The sequence below is a fragment of the Dendropsophus ebraccatus genome, chromosome 3 (assembly GCF_027789765.1).
Source record: "Dendropsophus ebraccatus isolate aDenEbr1 chromosome 3, aDenEbr1.pat, whole genome shotgun sequence".
Classification (NCBI taxonomy): Eukaryota; Metazoa; Chordata; class Amphibia; order Anura; family Hylidae; genus Dendropsophus; species Dendropsophus ebraccatus.
In genome coordinates, this window is record NC_091456.1 from 95,471,363 (window position 1) to 95,496,714 (window position 25,352).

General features: G+C 44.9%; 1 protein-coding gene across 7 annotated transcripts in view; it reads left to right on the plus strand.

Moving 5' to 3' along the window:
- Positions 1-25,352, plus strand: part of HOMER3 (homer scaffold protein 3) — a 126,125-nt gene that overhangs the window by 53,910 nt on the left and 46,863 nt on the right. For 2 of the 7 annotated variants that reach the window (XM_069962258.1, XM_069962261.1), the window contains exons 2-3: positions 11,590-11,738; positions 19,040-19,220. The exons of 2 other annotated variants lie outside the window; for them this stretch is intronic. In XM_069962258.1, coding sequence (XP_069818359.1) covers positions 19,201-19,220 — 20 coding nt within the window. In that variant the 5' untranslated portion in view covers positions 11,590-11,738; positions 19,040-19,200. Of the gene's footprint in view, positions 1-987; positions 1,052-9,634; positions 9,654-11,589; positions 11,739-19,039; positions 19,221-25,352 lie in introns of those variants that run through there. 3 more of the 7 variants (XM_069962260.1, XM_069962262.1, XM_069962263.1) reach the window with 3 other exon arrangements.

Genomic DNA, 25,352 nt, shown 5'->3' on the forward strand with positions numbered 1-25,352 from the left:
AGCAGAGTCCGCAGTGGGGGTTCTGCTCGGAATTTCTGCCTGTTTTACGGGACTAAAGAAATGCAACTATTTATAAATAGTAGTAACAATAACAAGCAGAGAAAAATTGCACTGGACAACCAAAGTTTTAGTTTCACAGATAACCTCAAGGTCAGGAATCATTTTTTACTTTTTTGGACAAGTCACAAGCAAACATTTCTCTTTGATTTCTCAAAATGATAGCGTATATTCGCTAGCAAACTGAATATACTTGGACGAAATGACATTAACAGCTTGGTAGGTATTCACTGTAGCTTGGCTTGTGCTTTGCAACAGAGGGCATGTGGTATGTTCAGCTGTGTTGCTTTGAATAAGTTTTATAATGGAGGAGGAAACTTTGGGGGGCATTTATAAAAGCCGGTGTACTCTTACATCAGTCTTAAATTAGACCCATTCCCCAATTTCCTCACTGTATTCACTAAGAGGAGCACGCCTCTTAGTGAAACCGGCCTGACCTCTTGGGCAGGTGTAGATTTTTGCCATTATTTACACCTGCAGTAAATCATACTGAATCAGGCACCGTGCCCCCCCCCCCAGGGATATGGCTGTGTACGCCAATGAGAAAGGGGAAAATCTGCATGTTCCCCTGGTGTGCGCCAGTGGCGCAACCTTCATAAATGGTCCCCTTTTGTGTCAAAGCAAATATATATGTATTTCAGTTTCTGTTTTGAGAAAATATGTGTTGTTTAACCTCTTCAAAACTTACATGCGTGCCATCCGCAGCGGGTCACAGCTGTCAGTGATAGCCGGGGACCTACCGCAACTGCCGGGATCTGAGTGAGGCATCAGTTAACCCTATAGAGGCTGCAGTCAGTACAATTACAGCATCTATAGGGAAGAAAAAAAAGGGAGAATTCTCCCTCTGTTCGCCATCAGGCCTGTGCAAAGCGATTACACATCCCCGTTGGTAGCTATGACAACCGGTGACCTCCCTGAGGCCTCTAGTGTCATAGCTACGGAAGCAGATCAGGCTCTGCCAAAAGTGTGGATAGAGGATAGTGCTGAAACCTGTGTGAGCATGGATGTTAACCCATCCTATTTTAATAACCCCTCGCCTCCGCAGCCTGTTCTGGCCTTAATGACCAAGCTCATTTTTCATAGTCTGGCCTGTCTCTCTTTATATCATTATAACCCTGCAATGCTTTAATATATGCTCGCGATTCTGAGATTGTTTTCTTGTGACACATTGTACTTTATGTTATTGTAATTGGTCAATATATTTGGTGTTTTTCGAGAAAATTTTGTGAAAAATTTGCGTTAGTATGACTTTGAAAATTTCTACTTTTAAAAAAAGTTAGTCATTCTACATAAATTAGTTTTGCTTCCCAGTCTCTGTCTCACAGGCTAAGTGTCAGTGTGAAACTGACAGCCTGTCAGAGCCTGCGGCGTGATCTTACAGTCTTCTAAAGCTGCAGTTGCTGGGGGCTGTGAATCAGGAGGCTCAGACACTCCCCTACCCCCATTTCCCCCTGATGTGTACAATCGGTTCATGAAGGAGCAAGCTCTCCCATCGGGACCCTCGCAGTGTGATCCCAGGGTCCCAATGGGAGAGCTTGCTCCTTTCTCAACCGATTGTACACATCAGGGGCAATGTTTGGCTGAGAGACAGTGGGTGCCATGTTCTGCGGCTAAGAAGGTGGCTCATTAACACATCGGGACCCCACCATCGCACTGCGGGGGTCCAGATGGGTGACAGGAGGAGTTTCCTCCTCCTGCCAACCCTATAGATTTTGGTCAGTACAGACCACGGCATTTATAGGATACAACTGACCGGCTGGGCTCGGGTTTGTCTCCAGGTTGTTGCCAGGAGACCCTGGGTCCTACTGGCAGCCAGGAGCAGTACACATCACCGTGCGATTTTGCGCGGTGCATGTTTACATTCATTCCTTCACCTCAAGTGCATTATTTTACATTTGGAAACATTGAAATGCAGTTTCCATTGTTTGAACCACTTATCTAGTAAAGCTAAATCATTCTCCATATTACTGACATCTCCAGGAATATCAACATTATTGCACACTTTTGTGTCGTCAGCAAACAGATAAACCTTAGGGTCTTTCTGTGTAAATGGACCCTTACCCACCAAACCTTCTGCTATGTCACAAACATATTAAAAAGAACAGGACCCAGAACAGACCTTTGTGGCACACCACTTGTAACCAGTCTTTGTTCAGAATATACACCATTAACAACAACCCTCTGATATCTATCCTTCAGCCAACCACAAATCCACTGAACTATCCAGGGGTTAGGTCCAGTTTTCACTAACTTCTCTATTAGCTCTTTATGAGGAACTGTATGAAAGGCTTTGCGGAAGACCAGATAGGCGATATCCACTGCACCACCGAGTTGTAGCACATACTAAATCTAGAATGTCATCTCATCAAAACAAGCTGTTTTAGAGTTGCCCCTGTAATAGCCTCTATTGCAGTATTGCTTTTGCATGTAAATACAAATGCAAGGGATATTCCAATTAGGGATGGTCCGAACCGAGTTCGGTTCGGGTTCGTACAAACCAGAACCCTTAGTAATGATTCCCGCTGTCTGCCCGCTCCGTGCAGCGGGCGGATCCAGTGGGAGGACCGCCTGGGAAACTGGGATACAGCCATAGCCATAGGCTGTATCCCAGTTTTCCAGGCATTCCTCCCGCTGTATCCGCCCGCTCCACGGGAATCTGATGCCGAGCGTTCGGGTTCATACAAACCCGAACCTCGCCAGGTTCGGACCATCCCTAATTCCAATCAATGTCCGGCACATTGAAGTCACCCATAACTACAATGTTCCCCTTTACTGCCATTTTGGTAATTTAATCCACCAACATGTTATCATAGTCCTCAGTTTGCTTCATGGCCTATAAATACCAACTATACTAATAACAGAGTCATCTTTAGTTTGCATGCAGTCCCAGAGAGTTTCTTGCTCTTGTAATGTATTAATATTTAACATACATGGCTACCCCACCTCCTTTTCTCTTTCCTGTAAAAAGTATATATGGCTATTTCCCAGTCCAGATCTAAATTATCCCTAGATAACTCCCAGATCTTGTTGCTTAAGCTGTGAGTACTTGTGCACATTACACGTACATCATTACTATGCTTTGTTTTGCTCTTATCACCAACCACATTTCCTTTAAATATTACTTCTTTGGTGCTATTTATGGATTTACAGCATTGGAAATATCTGTTATAACTGTAACGGACAATGAGTGTGGCCCCGCTGTGCCACTCATTCGGTTTGGCTTTGGGCCACACCAGGGAGCGGAGTCAAAGTGCCCTTTAGGTCTTCACCCTTTATCCCGCTCCAGGATGTGAAAGCTGGACGTCTGCGGCTAGAGGACACTAGGTCGCTCTACAAATGTGGCCCTGGTGTGAGCAGCAGCTGGTTCCCAAGAATCAGATAGTTGGTGCAAGGCACTCGGGGACACATTACATGAAGCACTGGTGTGCCATTTTGTGTATTCCGTTAGAAATTTCCAGCAACAAATATCTCTGAATTACAGTGTATTTCTCTTTTTAAGGAAGGCGTTTAAAGCTCTACTTAGCACTTCATTGTTCCCATTGTTCTAATGTTTAGATCTTGTTTTTTTATTTACAACTAAGGTTGATTTTAGAATGGCGCCCTTGAAAATAGATAGAAGTATATCTTGTCTAGTTTGCTGTCAGAAAAGTCACCCAGCAGCTGAGCTCTCACTGTGTAAATGTCGTCTGGGAATGTATTCTGAATTTACCCTTGGATGATAATAGATAATAAAACAACAAAATTCAGCACAGAGATTAGGTTAAAAAGTTACTTATTTTATGTAGATTTAGATTTGTGAAATGTCAGAATTTAGCTTAACCCCTTCACGTCAGCCATCTGTATATATACGTTCCTATTGCACATGCCCCGTGCAGTAGGAATGTACATATACGTTCCTGCTTTGACGGGGGTTTGTGATGAGAACGGGATCGCTGCAGGGACAGCGATCCCGCTCTCATCTGAGTGAGGCACCGGAGATAATGAGAATCAGCTGCGATCCCGCAGCTGACCCCCATTAACCCCTTAGTGACCGCCGAAACGGCGGTCACTAACGGGCCGGTGCCGCCGCTATATTTCATCTCACGGTGGGGGGAGATGAAATAGTTAAAATCAGACCCCAGACCAGCCCCCCTAGTGCCCCGGTATCTAACCCCCCCCTCCCCGCGGCGGCCATCAGATCCAAGATGGCCGCCGCGATCACTGTGAACAGACTAATGTCTGTTCACAGTGATCTCTTTGTAAAAATGAATGAAAACCCCATGCTCTCCGCCACCGGAGGTAGCGGAGAGCATGGGGCAGTCATCGGGGACCCCCCCTGTGGGGTCCCGGTACAAGCGATCAGCGGTATATACTATATACCGCTGATCGCTTGTGCCATGTGCCGCCGGAACATTTTATCCCCTGTCACCATGAATGATTGGTGACAGGGGATAAAAAGTGATGTCCCCCCACCCCCCCCAGTCACCCCCGTCCCCGAGTCACCCTCCCCTACCCCATATACTCACCTGATCCTGGAGCTCCTTCCTCCTCGGTGTCCTGGCTGGTTATGAAGTGCGCATGCGCTCCACAACCAGCCAGCTCTGAAAATTTAAAGTGACAGCGACCAATTTGGTCTCTGTCACTAAACTATGATTACTGTGATAGAAAATATCACAGTAATCATAGTAATACAGTGAAAAAGAATGTGAAAAGTACAAAAAGTGACAAACATACAAAAAAATAAAACACACACTTTCTATTATAGTAATAATTGCAGTTTACTCCCAAATTACCCCTAACCCCCCCAGATTACCCGTAACTACCGCAGCTAGCCCGTAACCACCCCAGGTTGTCCGTAATCACGTCAGATTGCACGTAACCCCCCAGATTACCCGTAACCACCGCACGTTGACCGCAACCACCGCACGTTGACCGTAACCACCGCACGTTTCCCGTAACCACCGCACGTTGCCCGTAACCACCGCACACTGCCCGTAACCACCGCACGTTGCCAGTGACCCCCTCCAGATTGTCCGTAATCACCCCAGATTGCCTGTAACCACCCCAAATTACATGTACCCACCCCAGATTACCTATAAGCACTTCAGTCTATCCGTAACAATTCTAGATTGTCTGTAACCCCTCCAGGTTGCCCGTAACCACCGCAGGTTGCGCATAACCACCCCAGGTTGCCCGTAATCATGCCAGATTACATGTAACCCCCCAGATTGCACGCAACCACCGCAGGTCGCGTCTGACCACCGCACGTCGCATCTGACCACCGCACCTTGCCTCTGACCACCGCACGTCGCCTCTGACCACCGCACCTTGCCTCTGACCACCGCACCTTGCCTCTGACCACCGCACCTTGCCTCTGACCACCGCACCTTGCCTCTAACCACCCCAAATTGCCAGTGACCCCCTCCAGATTGCCCGCAAACACGCCAGATTACAGGTACCCACCTCAGATTACCTATTAGCACTTCAGTTTATCCGTAACCACAGCAGGTTGCCTGTAACCACCCCAGATTGTCTGTAACCACCCCAGATTGTCTGTAACCACCCCAGACTGTCTGTAACCACTTCATGTTGCCCGTAACCACAGCAGGTTGCCTGTAACCACCCTAGATTGTCTGTAACCACAGCAGGTTGTCCGTAACCACAGCAGGTTGTCCGTATTCACCCCAGGTTGCCTGTAACCACCCCAGGTTGCCTGTAACCACCCCAGGTTGCCTGTAACCACCCAGGTTGCCGTAACCACAGCAGGTTGCCCGTGACCTCCCCATGTTGACGGTATCCACCCCAGATTACCCGTAACCACCCCAGATTACCCGTAACCACCCCAGATTACCCTTAACCACCTCAGACTGCCCGTAACCACCCCAGACTGCCCGTAACCACCTCCAAATTACCCGGAACCACCCCACATTACCTGTAATCTAATTTTTTTTATTTTATTTTAGTAACTGCGCTATTCTAATAACTATTACTAGCTACTGTTTTGCTCCAGCAAATTGGCACTCCTTCCCTTCTGAGCCCTGCTGTGTGCCCATACAGTGGTTTATGCCCACATATGGGGTACCGTTGTACTCGGGAGAACCTGCGTTACAGATTTTGGGGTACGTTTTCTCTCATGTTCCTTGAGAAATTTAGAAATTTCAAACTAAACCAACATATTATTGGAAAAATTCAAGTTTTTCATTTTTACTGTCTACTTTTGAATACTTTCCTCTTATACCGGTGGGGTCAAAATGCTCACCACACCCCAAAATGAATTCTTTGAGGAGTGCACTTTCCAAAATGGGGTGACTTATGGCGAGATTTTACTCCGCTGGCACTACAGGGGCTCTGCAAACGCACCTGGCACTCAGAAACTTCTGCAGCAAAATCTGCATTGAAAAAGCTAATTGCCGCTCCTTCCCTTCTGAGCCCGGCTGTGTGCCCATACAGTGGTTTATACCGACATATGAGGTACCTTTTTACTCAGGAGAACCTGTGTTACAAATTTTGGGGTACTTTTTTTCTCTTGTTCCTTGTGAAATTGAGAAATTTTAAACTAAAGGAACATATTATTGGATAAATTCGAGTTTTTCATTTTTACTGTCTACTTTTGAATACTTTCCTCTAATACCTGTGGGGTCAAAATGCTCACCACACCCCAAAATGAATTATTTGAGGGGTGTACTTTCCAAAATGGGGTGACTATGGGCGAGATTTTACTCCACTGGCACTACAGGGGCACTGCAAACGCACCTGGTGCTCAGAAACTTCTTCAGCAAAATCTGCATTGAAAAAGCTAATTGGCACTCCTTCCGTTCTGAGCCCTGCTGTGTGCCCATACAGTGGTTTATGCCCACATATGAGGTACCTTTTTACTCAGGAGAACCTGCGTTACAGATTTTGGGGTGAATTTTCTCTCCTGTTCCTCGTGAAATGGAGAAAATTCAAACTAAAGGAACATATTATTGGAAAAATTCGAGTTTTTCATTTTTACTGTCTAATTTTGAATACTTTCCTCTAACACCTGTGGGGTCAAAATGCTCATCCTACCCCAAGATGAATTCTTTGAGGGGTGTACTTTCCAAAATGGGGTGACTTATGGGGGGTTTTCTCTCTGCTGACACTACAGGGGCACTGCAAATGCACCTGGCGCTCGGAAACTTCTTCAGCAAAATCTGCAATGGAAAAGCTAGATGGCGCTCCCTTCCTTCTGAGCCCCGCTGTGTGCCCATACAGTGGTTTACGCCCACATATGGGGTACCGTAGTACTCAAGAGAACCTGCGTTACAAATTTTGGGGTGCGTTTTCTCTCATGTTCCTTTTGAAAATGAGAAACTTTAATCTAAACGTATATATTATTGGAAAATTGTAATTTTTCATTTTTTTATGGCCTAATGGTGAATACTTTCCTCCAGCCCCTGTAGGGTTAAAATGCTCATTATACCCCTAGATTAATTCTTTAAGGTGTCTAGTTTCCAAAATGGGGTCACTTATGGGGGTTTCCAGTATACAAGCCTCCTAAATCAACTTAAGAAAATAACTGGTCCCTAAAAAAATCAGTTTTGGAAACTTTTACGAAAATGTGGTAATTTGCTGATAAATTTCTAAGCCCCGTAACACCCTAAAAAAGTAAAATATGTTTATGAAATGAAGCCAGAATAAAGAGGACATATCGGTAATGTGACTTAGTAACTAATTTATGTGATACGACTTTCTTTTTTAGCAGAGAATTTCAAAGTTCATAAAATGCTAATTTTTTCAATTTTTCATGATATTTTGATGTTTTTCACAAAAAACACACAAAGTAGTGACCAAATTTTGCCACTAATATAAAGTGCCATATGTGACGAAAAAACAATCTCAGAATCGCTAGCATACGTTAAAGCATCACTGAGCATACAAAGCATAAAGTGAGACAGGTCAGATTTTGAAAAATGAGCCTGGTCTTTTAGGTGCAAATAGGCTTGGTCTTGAAGGGGTTAATTATGGTTTAAAAGATATTTGCTTTACTATCCTCAGAGCAGTAGTTATGGGATGATAATTGTCAGGTAATATGAGATGGTATTTGCTAATAAATGTATTAATATTAGAGATGAGCGAACCGGGTTCGGGTTCGAGTCGATCCGAACCCGAACATTGGCATTTGATTAGCAGTGGCTGCTGAACTTGGATAAAGCTCTAAGGTTGTCTGGAAAACATAGATACAGCCAATGACTATATCCATATTTCCACATAGCCTTAGGGCTTTATCCAAGTTCAGCAGCCACCGCTAATCAAATGCCGATCGCTCGGGTTCGGATGGACTCGAGCATGCTCCAGGTTCGCTCATCTCTAATTTATACATACTATTTTATTGCTGTAATGCATCAGAAATAAAAAATGAGAAACTTTGCGAATAGTCTTGATAAGAATTATCCCACCATTTCACTTCTGCAACTCACATGCAGACCTTTGTGTCTCCATGGTTACAGATTACTAATATCAGTTGTGATACATCTCCCCATGATAGTAATAAGACAGTACATCACAGTTATACTAGTCTTGTGTATAAAAGAACTGATACCTGCCCTAATTCCTCCTTCTTTCTTTTCAAGTAAGCAAGGAATGGTAGTTATTTTGTCGTTTTGAAAGGGTATTTTGGCAGAAGAAAAGTGTAAAATATTTGGCTTGGGGTACTTTAAATAAAAAAGACCTTACCTGCCCCAATCTCCTGCAACTACTGTTCTGTCAGCCTCTAGCCCCTGCAGCAATTGGCTGCTTCCTGGGATATGTTATTCCCACAGTAACTGCCTGCACAGCCAGTAATAAAATCAACTAAAGGCAGTGGGGATCAGGTACAGTTGGGTAGGTGATACTTTTTTTTTTTACAGCACCTTGATCCAAATATAAATACCCCTTTAAGGTACATTTACATATACTGCATCACATCAGATGCTCCCTGGGATGTACAGCAGATTTGACTTTAATCTATTGACTTTAATATGTAGCAGAACTCACAGCAAACCACCATGGGTCGAGTGCAGAGTGCCCAGCCCACAGAGTGTAGGTTGATAAGTGTTGATGCTTAGCATAAGCGCTAACTTCCTAGGGCTACACAGTAGGCAGCAGCGTATGGTGTTGGTCAATGGAGATTTCCATTTAAGAGCAGAAGGCTCCTGCACCTAAGCTGTGGCCTGGATTAGGAGGCATAGTATGCAAACTGCAAAACCGCTTACTGCACGGCCCAAGGAAGTAGGTGCTGATGTCGTGTATTACCACTTCACTTCTTTCACTCCGTGGGCTGAGCAATTTGCACCCAACCCATGAAGGGTAAAACTTGAAGGTTTGCTAAGAGTTTGGCTACCTATTGAAGTCAATAATTCCTATAATTCCTGCAACATTGCACAGCTATTGGGGGAGAAGTAGAGGTTTGGTTTCCACCGATTTTGGAAGGCATTCTGAACGCGTACGTGGAAACTCAGCTGTTTGCATGAAACCTTGCAGATGAATGGTTACTTGTAGAGCTTGGTAATTTGCATGTTTCACCTTCTTTTATGTAATAGAAAAATGAACTTGTTCTAAATAAACATCAGAAATGGCAAAGAATGATAACAGAAACATCAATGGATGTAACTAAGGTAACTAACAGACAAGCTGAACTCTATTGTATCTTGTCTTTTGCTCACAAATCTGTGTCCACAGTTTCCCTGAGGTTTTTACCAATAGAGTAGTGGAAGGATTTGGGATAAGATGGACCTTGATGAGAGAGAGTTCTTTTGCTTTTTTTCTATTTTAGCTCATAAGTCACAAATTATTGATTTGAAGCTAGAACACAGCCATCAACTGTTGCTACTACAAGCTCCGCCAACTGAATATGAGCCTTAGCTTATTATAGATAGGTTACTTCATTTCTTAGAATGTAGCAAACAGAATTGTTTTAGTCCCCAGGCGCAAGTGTTGGTCTTTTACACCGCTTGGTAAACTTTAGGCATACCTTGGTATGGTCTTCCACCTAGCCACAGTAGATACAGAATCCAAGACACCAGAGTTTTACTAAAACTCTTTTTTATTCATATCCATGTTTAGGGTACGTTCACACGTACCGAATCCGCAGCGGATTTTCTGCTGCGGATCCGCTGCAGATTTCATCTAAATAACTGAACACAGCATCAAATCTGCACCATCAAATCTGCTGCAGATCTGCTGCAGATCCTGTACGTGTGAACGCATCCTAAGGGTATAAACCCACACACCGTATATGCAGCGTATTTACTGCTGCGATACGCAGCAAACTCGCAGCAGATTAGATCTAAATAACTGAACACCCCTGACAGGAAGTTAAAAAAAGAAGTACAAAATGTGTATTGCCTACAACTCCCTGACTCCTCCTTCTCTCCATAGACAACAAATAATCCTCTGATGTCACAGATGGCTTGTCTCTGAGCTCTACCCCCACCCCCTAAATGATGTCACTTTCTCTGATCAGCCCTTCCAGCCTTCATCACCATCTCTACCATATAATATTTAATAATCTTTATTGCGACACTTAGGGAGAGTAAGGTGTGTTTACAGCATGCTGCCTTGTAATGAATGATGCTATAGAAATAGCAGACAGAATGAATGCAGCAGGTATTGCAACTTTACTGATTGTACAATAGTCTGCAGTTAAATAAGATGTTCTCTGACAGCTTTGGGAAGGAAACTGGCAGAAGTGATGTGGTAGAGTAGTAGGGGGGAGGACTGTAATGGAGAGCTGAGGGAAGAATTTTGGAAATTGTAGTACTGAGTAACTGCTAAACCAGAAAGTACAGAACTAAGATCCCCCAAACAAATGGCTTTTTCATGGTTTCAGAGCTGGGGCAGGCAGGTAAGCAATACCCTATGTTCATGCAGCATGGTCATTTTTTCATGTGTACGAGTACCCCTTTAATATTCACTTTCAGTGGACACAGCATTAAATCTGCAATGAAAGCTTTAGCATCATATCAACAACATACATTACCCACTCACATTAAGCATAAATTGGGACTTATCCCCATCTCTCACGTTTTTCTTTGTGCACAATGTAGGTTGTTATATGAAGTTACCAGGTATACATGAGCCCTCATAGATTTGAAGTATCGGGATTCACCATTCGCCTCCAGTAGGCAAGTCACACCACTATAGATGGACTTTCCAACATTTATTCATAAAAGTTCAAGGCAATGCATTTTGGTCCTCAGGATAAAGATCCCAATCCCATAAACATACTGCTGTGTACTATTATGAGTTTGGAAAGAGCTCACCTATAGGGCTGTGACTTGCAGCTGTGTATTATTACTTTGTGCTTACAGTATAGTTGTGCCTGCCATTGCGTAATGCTCTGGTATTGTCGACATTCATTCACTACGGGGTCCCCCTTTTTTGATTTTATGGTTCTGCCTTTGTGTCCTTCTGGCATCTTTTTCTTACCCCAGGTGTATGACTTGCGCAGCTACTGTCATGTTATATCCCCTGGTTGTCTTTAGGATAGATGTAATCATAGTGGCTCACTTTGTTGAGCATTCATAGTTTTGTATCATCATTTTTCCTCAGTGCTTTCTGGTGGATGGCGGGTTAAACGCTGAATGGGGTCAGTAACTGGATTTACTCAGAAGTAGTGAGAGAAGGAAGAGTAACTGCACATCAGAGAGAATCATTGCACAGAAGAGCAGCCATGCGAATGAGAAAGACAGGAGCCATCGGTAGGGAGGGGTGGACATCCAATTTTTAAAACCTGATTTAACCTTTTCTTCGCTATACTGTATGTATTAAGAATATGTTGTGAGCCCCCTCTGGCAAAGCTTAGCTTTGAAGATGTCTCTCGGGAAACGGCAAGTGTGTCCATTGAACAGCCTATGTGATACACACTCTTTGGTTTGTGAAGAATTACTTAAAATTCGGTAGGAATGAGAATACAGCATGTGAATGTATTTTCTCGCCCCTATCAATACAATATACTGTTTAGAAATACAGATAGAAAGAGAGGAGAGCAATCCCGCAGCATTAATAATGGATGGGGAAATGTTTGGATAAATTCACGCTGGGCTGCAATTACAGCTTGCTGTTTCCTAACTGTGCACTCATATCCATGCCGAAAGAAAACATCTTCTGTGTGTATTGCATATTGGGCTCTTGTTTAATCCCTGGGATACCACTACTTTCTGTGAAACTTTAATTGTGTGTATACCAGTCTCTGCAGTATCGGTGTATATGCATGCATGTCTATGTATTTGTAGAATGTCTGTATTCACAAAGTTCTTTAGATTTCCATTATCCCTTAGGCAGACTATTTTAGGGACATGGCTAAAGACTGCTTATTAGTATTAGGCTATCCTTACACACCCTCAAAATAACGTCTAACTGCTATAAGTAACAACCATTATTTATTGTTAAATGAAGGCCATCCAATAAAAGCAGCCATCATTTTGATGGTGTGTGAACAGGGCCTTAGAATGTAACATGTTTACCCACAGTAAATTTATTAAGTGACCAACTTCACCACCAACTGACCTATACCCTCACACATTTTCTTCCTACTGGCTGGTCTTTTCAATTGAGTCTGCACATATATATTCTTAAAGCAGTGATTTTCAACCTTTTCTGAGCCGCGGCACACTTTTTATACTTAAAAAATCCCGGGGTACACCACCAACCAAATGGCACAAAATGACACTAAAACAGTACATATTATACATATAGTTAATAATATAGATTCTAAATGTATTTATACTCACTCAGTGTGAAACCTGGGCCTGTTTTCTTCTCCCCCCTGTGCTTCTCTCCTGTGCTTCTCTCCAGCATACTTCTCCCCCCTGCTTCTCTCCTGTGCTTCTCTCCACCATACTTCTCCCCCCTGCTTCTCTCCTGGGCTTCTCTCCCCCCTGCTTCTCTCCTGTGCTTCTCTCCACCATACTTCTCCCACCTTCTTCTCTCCTGTGCTTCTCTCCACCATACTTCTCCCCCCTGCTTCTCTCCTGTGCTTCTCTCCCCCATGCTTCTCTCCTGTGCTTCTCTCCCCCATGCTTCTCTCCTGTGCTTTTCTCCACCATACTTCTCTCCCCCCTGCTTCTCTCCACCAAACCTCTCTCCCCCCTGCTTCTCTCCGCTGTTTCTCTCCCCCATCCCCATGTTTCTCTCCCCCCTGCTTCTCTCCCCTGTTTCTCCCCCATCCCCAGGTTTCTCTCCCCCATTGTTTTCTCCTGTTTCACAGGGGCACCATAGTTTGGGGAACTTTCCCCGCGGCACACCCGACCATGTGTCGCGGCACACTAGTGTGCCACGGCATACTGGTTGAAAATCACTGTCTTAAAGCAATAACTTAATCTTGTTTGGTGATATTGGCTGGTTCAGTAGTGCAAGAAATATTCTTTTTCCTATTGGGTCACCTCTTCTCTTGAGAACAAGCACCCTAGATCCCTGTGTGGCTTGCCTAGACTGATTTACTTACCTTATATAAGGTCTGGGCCTCAAAAGAGATCTGTATCTATCAGATATTATTTATCACATACCCAGTGGACATGCTATAAACAGTGAGATGGGATCATCACTTTAAGTTTAGCTTGTAATTGTATATCACTGTACCATGATATTTTTGTACAATTCAGTGAAAAGTGTTGGCCCATTATCAATAAAATATTTTTTATTACTAAAGGTTCATGTTGGGAAAAGCTCTTTTAATTTTAGCATGGCGGAGGTGAGGATGTCAGCTACATCTGTTGCTGTTCTGAAAACTTTCCTGATGACTCCTGAGCTACCTTGGCTCTTAAAGGGAACCAATCGCTATGTTTTTGTGTATTAAAGGGGTTATCCAGCGCTACAAAAACATGGCCACTTTTCCCCCTCTCTTGTCTCCAGTTCAGGTGCGGTTTGCAATTAAGCTCCATTTACTTCAATGGAACGGAGTTTCAAATCCCACCCTATTTGGAGACAAGAGAGGGGGCAAAGTGGCCATTTTTTGTAGCACTGGATAACCCCTTTAAGCTACAAATACTCCCTAATAAAACTCAATGCAATCTGTCCTAAGATATATGCATTTACCATGGCTTGTAAACCCCCTAAGACATATTGATATTATTTCCCCTGCCATGTGCTAATGTCTGTTAACTAGGCATTGGGGCAGTCTTTTCCTTTAGAACTAATCATGGCTGGAATCGGCTGAAATGGTGTGATTCACAATGTAGGAGCCCGCATCATCATAGAGGGGTCATCCCAAATCTTTCTCTGAGCCTTGAGGTCTTCACTGGGCTGGGCATGCTCAGTTCATGAAACAGGCAGCAGTGATTGAATGCTGATAAACTGCGCATGTCAGGTGCCGTGGTGATTGGTTCCCTTTAATCTCTTTTATATTGTAACTGAAGTAAATTTCCCATTTTTATGTATCTTAAGGCTATGTTCACACAACAGATTAAAATCAATGTATAACTTTTACATATATGAAATGTGGAATGTTGCTGGATTTCAAGTGCATTATGACACAGAATAGCTAGGTTCACACAACAAGATTTTGCGGCCATTATCACCGATGGCCATCAAAAGGACATTGGTTATTTGCCGATGACAACTGTCTATAATGATCATTGACAAATAACGGACATCTTTTTGACAGACATCGGCAATGACAACCGCAAAGTCCCGTTGTGTGAACTTAGCCCTAATCTGATGAAATTTGCATGTAATAATGCCGTGTAAAGTGTTTAAAGGGCTCTTCATATCCCATAAAATGATGATCAGTGTTGCGCCTTCTTTATTCTAACAATTAGTGGGGGTCCTGAAAGTACCAGAAATGACTATCATGTTAACTTACACTTAGGGCCCTATTACACAACACAATTATCATGCGAAAAATCGTTATACGTTCGAATTATCGTTAATCGTTTGCTAATCGTTCGCTGCAATTCCACATTCGTTCGCTCAAGTTCTTCATTTGTTCACTAATTGTTCAGTGTAAGGCCCCGTTCACACGTAGCAAAACTAGCCTCCCTCTCATAATGGGAGTCTATGGGAGGCGTGTGCTGCCGTTCTCACAGCGTCTCTCCGCGCTGAAGAATGAACATGTTCATTCTTCAGCGCGGGGAGAGCAGCAGCGCGCGCCTCCCATAGACTCCCATTGAGCTAGTTTTGCTACGTGTGAACGGGGCCTAATTGCACATTGTTCATTGTTTTGCTGGGATCAGAAGGAGTAAATGATCGTAACTAACGACGACCATCGTTCTGTGTAATATGGTGAACGATTTTAGGTTAACGATTAACAATCTCGTTTGCGATCGTTTATCGTTATGCTGTGTTTACACAAAGTGATAATTGATCATTTAAAGATTTTGAAGCAACAATTTGGTTTTTATAACGATTAGCGTTTCGACGAATAAATCGTTAGAAAAATTGTTAAAAAATTCGTAAGAAAAATCGTTATTATGATCGTTTTTAAGATTGCTTAAGCCCATCTTTCACATAGGGTGAATCTTTGAAAGACTGTTTACACAAAGCGATCTGCGAACGACTATTTGAGAACATGCTGAAAGACAAAAATGAACGATTTCTCGCTCGTCGCTTGATAGTTTGCTGTGTTTTCATGGAACGATTATCGCTCAAATACGATCGTTATTGCGAAAATTTGAACGATAATCGTTCCGTGTAAACGCAGCATTAGTCGTTAATTGTTAAAAATCGCTTCGTGTAATAGGACCCTTACACTAAAACATTTTCCCTGACCATTCAAGTTAGTTATACAATATATATCATTACTATATATAGATAATTATGATATTTACTGTAAAATGAGAAGAGATGAAATATTCTGCTTACCAGCTAGACAGCTGGTCAGGTTTTCACACATGGAACTGACTGTCAAGCCCAGCAGTAACAAAATACTTGATGTCTAAGCTGGTGTGGTGACCTTTGGTCTAACACAGATTCTTTAAGGGTCCCCCAAATGATCATTGCAAATGGCTGAGAAGCTCATTGTATAATATGTTGTAAATAACCTTGGTAAAATCAACATGTGTATAATTCACATAAATAAAAATAAATGAGGGACCGAAGCTTGCATATTGAAACTTACGGCCCTTTAACAATAAGTGTCCCTAGAAATGCTTATTTACCCATTAATTTGGCAGTTTTATGGTGCATTTACTCAGACAGATTATTGAAGCCAAAGCCAGGGACAGGCTATAGATAGGGAACAGGTCATATTGGAAAGACTGATAAATCTCTCTATGTAAACGCACCATAAAAGGGCCAGTGATCAGCTGACGAGTGAGGAAACGCTTGCTTGTTGGCTGATTGGATCTTTTGTGCGGCCAGTAAAATCATCACTATCGGCCATGCATCTCTGTCTAAACAGATGTTAACGATGCATTTACATGGGGGCACACAAACGATACAGTGGGCCAAGTAAAGGGACCCTTAGTGCAACATTTTTAACCTTTTTTTAACCATTAAGGTATGTAAATATTATTTTTTTATCTCAAAGGTGTCCATAGCCTTTAAAGGGAACCTGTCACCGGGGACGCGGGCACAGAGCTCGCCCGACCCCCGGTGAAGCCCCCGGATACTTACCTTTTCCGGCGAGTCCCGCTCCTGGAGCAATTCCCGGGACGAAGATGTCAGCTCCCGAAGCCGTGTGCGCGCTGTATGCAAATTACCTGAGATGAGTCCGATGCCCATAGAGAATGAATGGAGCCGTCATTCTCTATGGGCATTGTGCTCATCTCTGCAGCGCGCACGGCTTCGGGCGCTGATATCTTCGTCCCTGGACCGGCTCCAGGAGCGGGACTCGCCGGAAAGGGTAAGTATCCGGGGCCTGCACCGGGGGGGTCCGGCGGGCTCTGTGCCAGCATCCGGGTTGACTGGTAGTTGCAGTAGCATTTAAAGGGAACCTGTTAGCCCGGATGCGGGCACAGAGCCCGCCCGACTCCCCCAGTGCAGGCCCCGGATACTTACCCTTTCCGCTAAGTCCCGCTCCTGGAGCCGGTCCCGGGACAAAGATATCAGCGCCTGAAGCCTTGCGCGCGCTGTATGCAAATTACCTGAGATGAGTCCGATGCCCATAGAGAATGAATGGAGCCGTCATTCTCTATGGGCATTGGACACATCTCCGCAGTGCGCGCGCACAGCTTCGGGCGCTGATGTCTTCGTCCCGGGACCGGCTCCAGGAGCAGGTCTCGCCGGAAAGAGTAAGTATCCAGGGGCTGCACCAGGGGGGTCGGGCGGGCTCTGTGCCCGCGTCCGGGGTGACAGGTTCCCTTTAAATGCTACTGCGACTACCATAGATGAGTCCTGTTTCCCCATCTTTAGGGTATGTTCACAATGAGTAAATCAGAGCTCTCCCATAGGCGGCCTATGGCACACTGAGGGCCCTATTCCACCGGACGATTATCGTTCAAATTATCGTTAAATCGTTCGAATCTAAACGATAATCGTTCGGTTAAAATGCAGTTAACGATTAACGACCGAACGAGAAATCGTTGATCACTTTATAAGACCTGGACCTATTTTTATCGTTGCTCGTTAGCAAATCCTTCGCATTGAATAAGATGTTGTTCGGTCGTTCGTAGTAGTTTCAATGTTTGGGAAGTTATTTATGGAACTTGCCTGAATTGTCCGTCACTGCAATTAAAGGCAGTATTGTGTCAGTGATTCAATGCAATATACAATCTATACAATAAAACTGAATGCAGATCCTGCTTGTACTACCAATTCTGCATTCCATCTATGTAGTTCTATGGCTGCTTTGCAGATTTTGTAGACTGTTCCTACTTTGAACACATTGGGGCACCACTTTTCTGAAGTAGGTGCGGATGGAGCTGACCATTTTCCCCCCAACAACTATGAAATTTCTCTGTTTGTCAGAAGATTAGTGTTGCTTTTAAGTCATACTGGGTAAATGATTTCCTAAAGTTTTTGCAACCGGATGCATTTTATTAGATGTGTTGTAGTTTCCTATAGATAGGTGATGTCTTGCGGAATAAACTGTAACTATATACGAAGCAGTTTTTAAAAAATATTTCCTATTGATGTTTATGCAATGGGGTAAATTGAAATACCCTATTAGGTCATGTTCGCGCGTAGTATAACACCGGCCGTTCTGTGATCCGGCTGGGTCACAGAACGGCCGGTGTTACTGAAGATCATCCTGACCGGTTGATGATCTTCACTTCTGCTGCATTCGGATGCAGGCGCACCCATATGCGTTCGCATCCAAATTCACTGCTGCACACAATGGAGCATGCGGCCAGGGTTGTGTATGGCTGTTATTCAATAAATAGCGGCCCCAGAAAACTGACATGTCAATTTTTTGCGTGTCCGCTAGCCACCCCGGCCAGAGTGTATACTATGTGTATATACTCCGGCCGGGATTCCCTCTAGCTGCAGCACAATGTAAGTTAAGAATAATTACGGCCTTTTTGCAAATCTGCAAAACTGCAGTACTGGCCGGATGAACTTAATTTCTGTTGAATTGGGATGCGGGCGCATTCGGGTGCGCCCGTATCCTAATTCACCATAGCACACAGCGAAAAGTGTGTCCAGAGCCACACTTTCCATTTTGTGAGCTGTCAGTGTTGTCAGTTTCCTGCGGTCGCTTGGAATACTATGTGTATACACTCCAGCCAGGATCCCTCCCATATCAATCATGGCCGTTGTTGCAATTTGCAATGATTAATAGAAAAGATATGTTGTGTGTAGACATAGCCTTAATATGTTTATCAGACTTGGTGACCTGTGAAAAACCACTAAACAATGTCTCTAGTATCTGTGTTTGATGTCTGATGTCGGGTTAAAATGAATGTAAATGAAATGCTCATATTCTTATATTTTTACACCAAGCTCACAAGACAGATATCATTTATACATATTTAACTTACTAAAACGCAAGTGTATAGATATTAATAGAACATTTGAAGTCTTCCCTAATGTGGATTATGTAAAATAGATATGATAAGTCTGGGTGCCAGGGCTTTTTGCTCTTTTAGCATAGACAAATGACATCTGTTTCCTATCTCTTCAGGAAATGAATAATTTGGTCTCTGAGAAGGCCAGACATTGCCCTTGTGAAGCCTAAGGAAGGAGCTATTGTAACTTATGCTAAGTTCTCATCTATCAAGGAAACTGTGACTTCTCTCTTATTTTCTTCTTTGTCATTACTCCTTCACAATCTTTACTTCACAAATGTCTTCTTCTACTAACAGGTATGGCTTTCTCTTTAATTTTCCATTGAAACTATACAGCAGTAATATATGTATATATATATATATATATATATATATATATATATATATATATATATATAATATATATATATATATATATATATATATAAATTTTATTTACATAAAAAAAAATCATACATAATATGCTGCTAAAACGTCAATGCAAAAAAAAAAACCTGAAACAATTAAGGTAATATAATAAAGTTGCTGGCAAGTCCAGTAATGGAGACCTTTCAATGGTTTACTTGAAATAGTTGGAGAAAGTCCTATGGGGGACATTTATGAAACGTCCACCTGAGGCGTACCAAATTCGCCCCTTCTCCCTGGCATACGCCTGCCGTTGTAACGCCTGGAGTAGTGGATTCACTGGACCGTCACTAGTGATGGCACTAACCTCACCAGGGAGCGGAGTCTAAGGGGCCGCTGGTTTTCACCAGAGCCCGCCGCAAGGCGGGATGGACTTACTGCGGCAGGCGACCCCCAGGTCGCTACCCCTGGCTTGGTTGCTAGTGACGGCAGGCGAGGCGTGGCAGGAGCAGTAGGCAGGAGATGCTGCTGGCAGAGGTCTGTAGGCGTAACCGCAGGTGACAGGCTGAACACAGGAGCAATAGTGTAACAGAGGAGCAGGAACCAGGAACGAGGACTAGGGACCAGGTAGCGGACAGGAATCAGGAACAAGGGCTAGGGACCAGATAGCGGACAGGAATCAGGAACAAGGACTAGGGACCAGGTAGCGGACAGGAATCAGGAGCAACAGGGAGCTGGGCCAAACGCTATAGGAAGCATAACACCTACATAGAAAAAACTGAACCTCCATGATTTTTGAACATATCAAAGAAATACTTTATTAGATAAAAAAAACACACATAAAATCGTACAACACAGTGAACTGCGACTGAGAAAATACATTAAAAACCAACAAGGAAAACATACAAATGAGGGGTGCTAATGTCAGGCAATGTTAAGAGAGTTGGTCAGGGGTTCAATACAATTCATTGGTAAATTACCATAAAATCACCCTGAATCACAACAAACTATACAACATATTATACAACAGTCATTTGTCTTACCCAAATGGAAACGATATGCCAGCCAGACAATTGCCCCCACCCCAATTGTCTGGCTGGCATATCGTTTCCATTTGGGTAAGACAAATGACTGTTGTATAATATGTTGTATAATTTGTTGTGATTCAGGGTGATTTTATGGTAATTTACCAATGAATTGTATTGAACCCCTGACCAACTCTCTTAACATTGCCTGACATTAGCACCCCTCATTTGTATGTTTTCCTTGTTGGTTTTTAATGTATTTTCTCAGTCGCAGTTCACTGTGTTGTACGATTTTATGTGTGTTTTTTTTATCTAATAAAGTATTTCTTTGATATGTTCAAAAATCATGGAGGTTCAGTTTTTTCTATGTAGGTGTTGTGTTCATAACTAGAACCCAGTATTATTATATTAACACTATATCCCTTCCTCAGATCTTACAATATAGTCTGTAGTGTAGGGGAGATCTGCTATATCTGTATATATGTGTAGCTATAGGAAGCATGTAGAGGCTCCAACACCTGTAGTTGGGCAGGGCTGGAATTTATAGGAAGTGAATAGTGCACCTTCCAATTAGGGGCGGACTGGCCCTTTAAATCTGAGACAGCCGGCGCGCGCGCGCGCCCTAGGAGGCGGAGACGCGCGAGCCGGCCGGCACAGCGGGTGACAGGAGCGGGGCGAGGTAAGGCGCCCCCCGCGGCTGAACTAGTAGCAGCGCCAGGTCCCTGTACATGGACCCCGGCAGCTGCATGGAAAGGTCGCGGCGGCGGTCCGGAGCACGGGCCGCCGCCGCGGCCGTGACAGTACCCCCCCCTTTGGCCTCCCCCTCTTTCTTGCCTGCAGATGGAGGCAAATCAGTGATGAAGTCCATCCCTATCTGGCGAGGGGATGTGGATTTGCGGATGAAACCCTTCTGTAAGTTCTCCCGGATGTAAGAGGACATTGCCCTTAGTCTCGGGTACGGAGAGAGGGTACACCCGACCTTGTGGAGGAGAAGTTCCAGGAAGGAGGTCTATGGGATAACCGTACGCCCGATGAGGTGGTAGAGAGTCCGCCTCCGTGGCAGAGAAGGCATCAGGCAAGTCTTGGTATTCCGCCGGTAGGACGGATAGAGGCTTGGCGGGGCCGGGTGACAACATAGAGTACTTGGGCTGAGGTGACCTCAGACACTGGTTGGAACAGTCCTGACCCCAACTAAGAATCTCCCCGGTTCTCCAGTCCAGCTTAGGGGCATGTAATCACAGCCAAGGGAGTCCCAGGAGGATGGTGGAAGAAGAATGGGGCAGGACGTAGAAGGAGATCTTTTCCTGATGTGAAGTGCCCACCTGGAGGACTAGAGGTGCGGTCTGGTAATGCACATGGTCGGTAAGAATCTCGCCCGTGACCGAGGAGATAGTCAGGGGTCTAGCTAGTTGGGTCACGGGTAGCCGCCATCTTTGGACCAATGTAGCTGCAATAAAACTGCCTGCTGACCCAGAATCGAGAAAGGCAGTAGTCTGGTGAGTTTGTCCTGAGGGTGTCTGGATGGAGACTGGCACAGACAACCTTGGAGAGGTGGCATTCACACTTAGGGAGACCTCTCCCACCGAACCTAGGTGCTGGCGTTTCCCGGACGCTTGAGGACGTTGGGGACATCTCAGCCGAAAGTGATCCGAACCACCGCAGTAGAGGCAGAGATTCAGCTCCAAACGACGAATTCTTTCATCAGGCGTCAGGTGAGCCCGTTCCACCTGCATAGGAATCTCAGGAGTCGACTGGGACACTGGAACGTCAGGATTCTGGAAGACCGGCGCCAGCTGGTGATGGCGACGAGACAGGCTTAGTTGCCGTTCATGCTAGACCTCCTCCTCTCTCTCAGAAAAACGAGTATCGACCATGGTGGCCAGTAGGATGAGTTCGTTCAGGGAGGTAGGTAGGTCTCGGGCGGAAAGCACGTCTCTCACCCGACTGGACAGGCCCTTCTTGAAGGTGGCTATAAGAGCGGCCTCATTCCAGTCTAATTCTGCCGCCAGGATGCGGAACTGGATGGCGTAGTCACCAACAGAGGAGCTCCCTTGAGAGAGGTTGAGGAGAGCAGTCTCAGCTGAAGAGGCACGGGCAGGTTCCTCAAAGATGGAGCGAAACTCGTCCAGGAAGGTTCGGAGATTGGCAGCAGCAGGGTCATCTCGGTCCCACAGCGGCGTGGCCCAAGCCAGAGCTCTACCCTCCAATAGGCTGATGATGAAAGCCACTTTAGAGCGCTCGGTGGAAAACTGACTACTTAAAAGTTCAATATGCATGGTCCATTGAGTCAGGAATCCTCTGCACAACTTGGAGTCACCACCGTATTTGCTCGGGAGAGCCAGTCGAAGTGTTGAAAAAGCAGCAGGAGTTGGTGTGCGCTGGGCTGTGGTATGCTGCTGTACGGCTGCAGTCAGTTGTTGGATCAGCTGTGACTGTCGCTGGATCTGTTGAGCCTGTAGGGCGACCACTCGGGCTACTTCACGGATATCAGGCACCTCGCCGGGATCCATGGTTGGAGCCTACTGTAACGCCTGGAGTAGTGGATCCACTGGACTAGTGATGGCACTAACCTCACCAGGGAGCGGAGTCTAAGAGGCCGCTGGTTTTCACCAGAGCCCGCCGCAAGGCGGGATGGACTTGCTGCAGCAGGCGACCCCCAGGTCGCTACCCCTGGCTTGGTTGCTAGTGACGGCAGGCGAGCAGGAACCAGGAACGAGGACTAGGGACCAGGTAGCGGACAGGAATCAGGAACAAGGGCTAGGGACCAGATAGTGGACAGGAATCAGGAACAAGGACTAGGGACCAGGTAGCGGACAGGAATCAGGAACAACAGGGAGCTGGGCCAAACGCTATAGGAAGCATGTAGAGGCTCCAACACCTGTAGTGGGGCAGGGCTGGAATTTATAGGAAGTGAATAGTGCACCTTCCAATTAGGGGCGGACTGGCCCTTTAAACCTGAGACAGCCGGCGCGCACGCGCGCCCTAGGAGGCGGAGACGCGCGCACCGGCCGCCACAGCGGGTGACAGGAGCGGGGCGAGGTGGGGCGCCCCCCGGGGCTGAACTAGTAGCAGCGCCGGGTCTCTGTACATGGACCCCGGCAGCTGCATGGAGAGGTCGCGGCGGCCGTGACAGCCGTTTGCCCCGCTCACCCGATGGGCGGCCTGCGGGGTGTGTGACAAGGCGGGGAGGAGGCCTTATTTATCATGATTTACGCCTGCTCGCAGGTGTAAATCATGATCCAAATATACACCTGCTGGAAGCAGGTGTAATTTAGTACGCTGAGCGCAGGTTCGGCGTACACCTCTTAGTGAATCCTGCCGGGGAAAAGGGGAGGAGCCTAATATAAGACCGGCATACTTGTACACCGGTCTTCATAAATCATGTTCAGTGGAAAGAACAGGAAACAGATATTGAATGTGACATCACAGGAAGTAAACAAGTTAACTGTTTAAATGCTGCAGCCAGCATGACCACAGGATTTATAGGGCGCAGAGAGAGAATTCTCCCCAAATAGAGTGAGAATTCTCCCTATGTTCACCAACGGGGCTTTGTGATGTGATCGCAGTGTCCCGATGGTAGCCTTGGAAACCTTGGAAGCCTCTGGTGTCCCCCCTGCCTACAGAGACCATCGGGGAGAGAGATTAGGACAGGGAGAGGGGGGAGGCTGACAGGGAGAGAGGGAAGGGGTGTCTTGGCTGTTTACAGAGGCCACAGGGAGAGAGGGAAAGGTGGGGACAGAAGGGGGGGGTGTCTGTCTTTTTACAGAGTCCACAGAAAGAGAGGGAAGAGAGGACAGGTATCCTGGCTGCTTACAGAGACTGAGATGGAGAGAGGGGAGGGCTGGCAGAGTGGACTGCCACAATCTCTGCCCCCTCTCCCCTTTTCTTTGCCACTGGCAGCTCATACCAGTGGTACCAGGGACTGTAATAGAATGCGGTATAGATCCTGATACCAGTGATGTAATAGAAGGGTGTATACGCTTGATACTAGTGATGTAATAGAATTGTGTATAGTTCCTGATATCAGTGATGGAATAGAATGGTGTATACAGCTGATACCAGTGATGTAATAGAATGGTGTATAGAACTGATACCAGTAATATAATAGAATGGTGTGTAGAGCAGATTCTGTTGTTATGTTGTACTGTATCCAGTTCTAAGAATAGTTTTAGGGCTGGGCAATACTTCCCATATGTAGGAATGTATGTAAAAAGTTCATAATACAATTCTGTTTGGTATATGAATGCTTTAATGCTTTCTCATTCTCACCACTGTGGTGATAAGAGGAGGCTGCTGTAAAATGATCTGTACAGCATTGCAGCGATATGTAACAATAGTAAATAAATAGCACCACTATGAGACAATAGCTGCTCCCTGGGGAATGAACTCCTCAGAGGTCACAGAATAGTTTTAGTCCTGTCCATACATTGAAAAGAAAGGTACTCCACCACAACAGTCACATGCTCTCAAATGCTCCAAATAGCTGCTACCTAAGGGGTTTCCTATCCGTGTATCTCATAGTAGCAGCATGATACATGAGGCTATAATTCCCCAGCACCATGTTGCTTAGCCACATGGTAACTACAGCAGTACACACAACGTTAGCATAAAAGCAAGTAATACAATATACATTATTTACAAAAAATACAATTCTTAACAAATGTAAGTAGGCAACAAAAAGAGCAGCCGGGGTAAAAGTACTATTTACAGGTGCCCAAAGTTCACCCGCCTTTGTGCCATGGGTAATATTCAGTTCATACTCTGATCCTTGAAACGAGGGTTGAAAGGGGTTATGCAGCGTTATAAAAACATGGCCACTTTCTTCCAGAGACAACACGTCCCCATTTCAGATATGGTTTGTAATTAACCCCTTAAGCACAGAGCCCAAAATGGCCTTAAGGACTGCAAAATTTTTAGTTGCGTGTTATCGTTTTTTCCTTCTCGCCTTCTAAGAGCTATAACTCTTTTATTTTTCCATCTACTGGGCCTTTTAATCTACCATAACATGTATGATGGAACCCCCAAAATATCATTTATGGGGTGAAATTGAGGAAAAAAA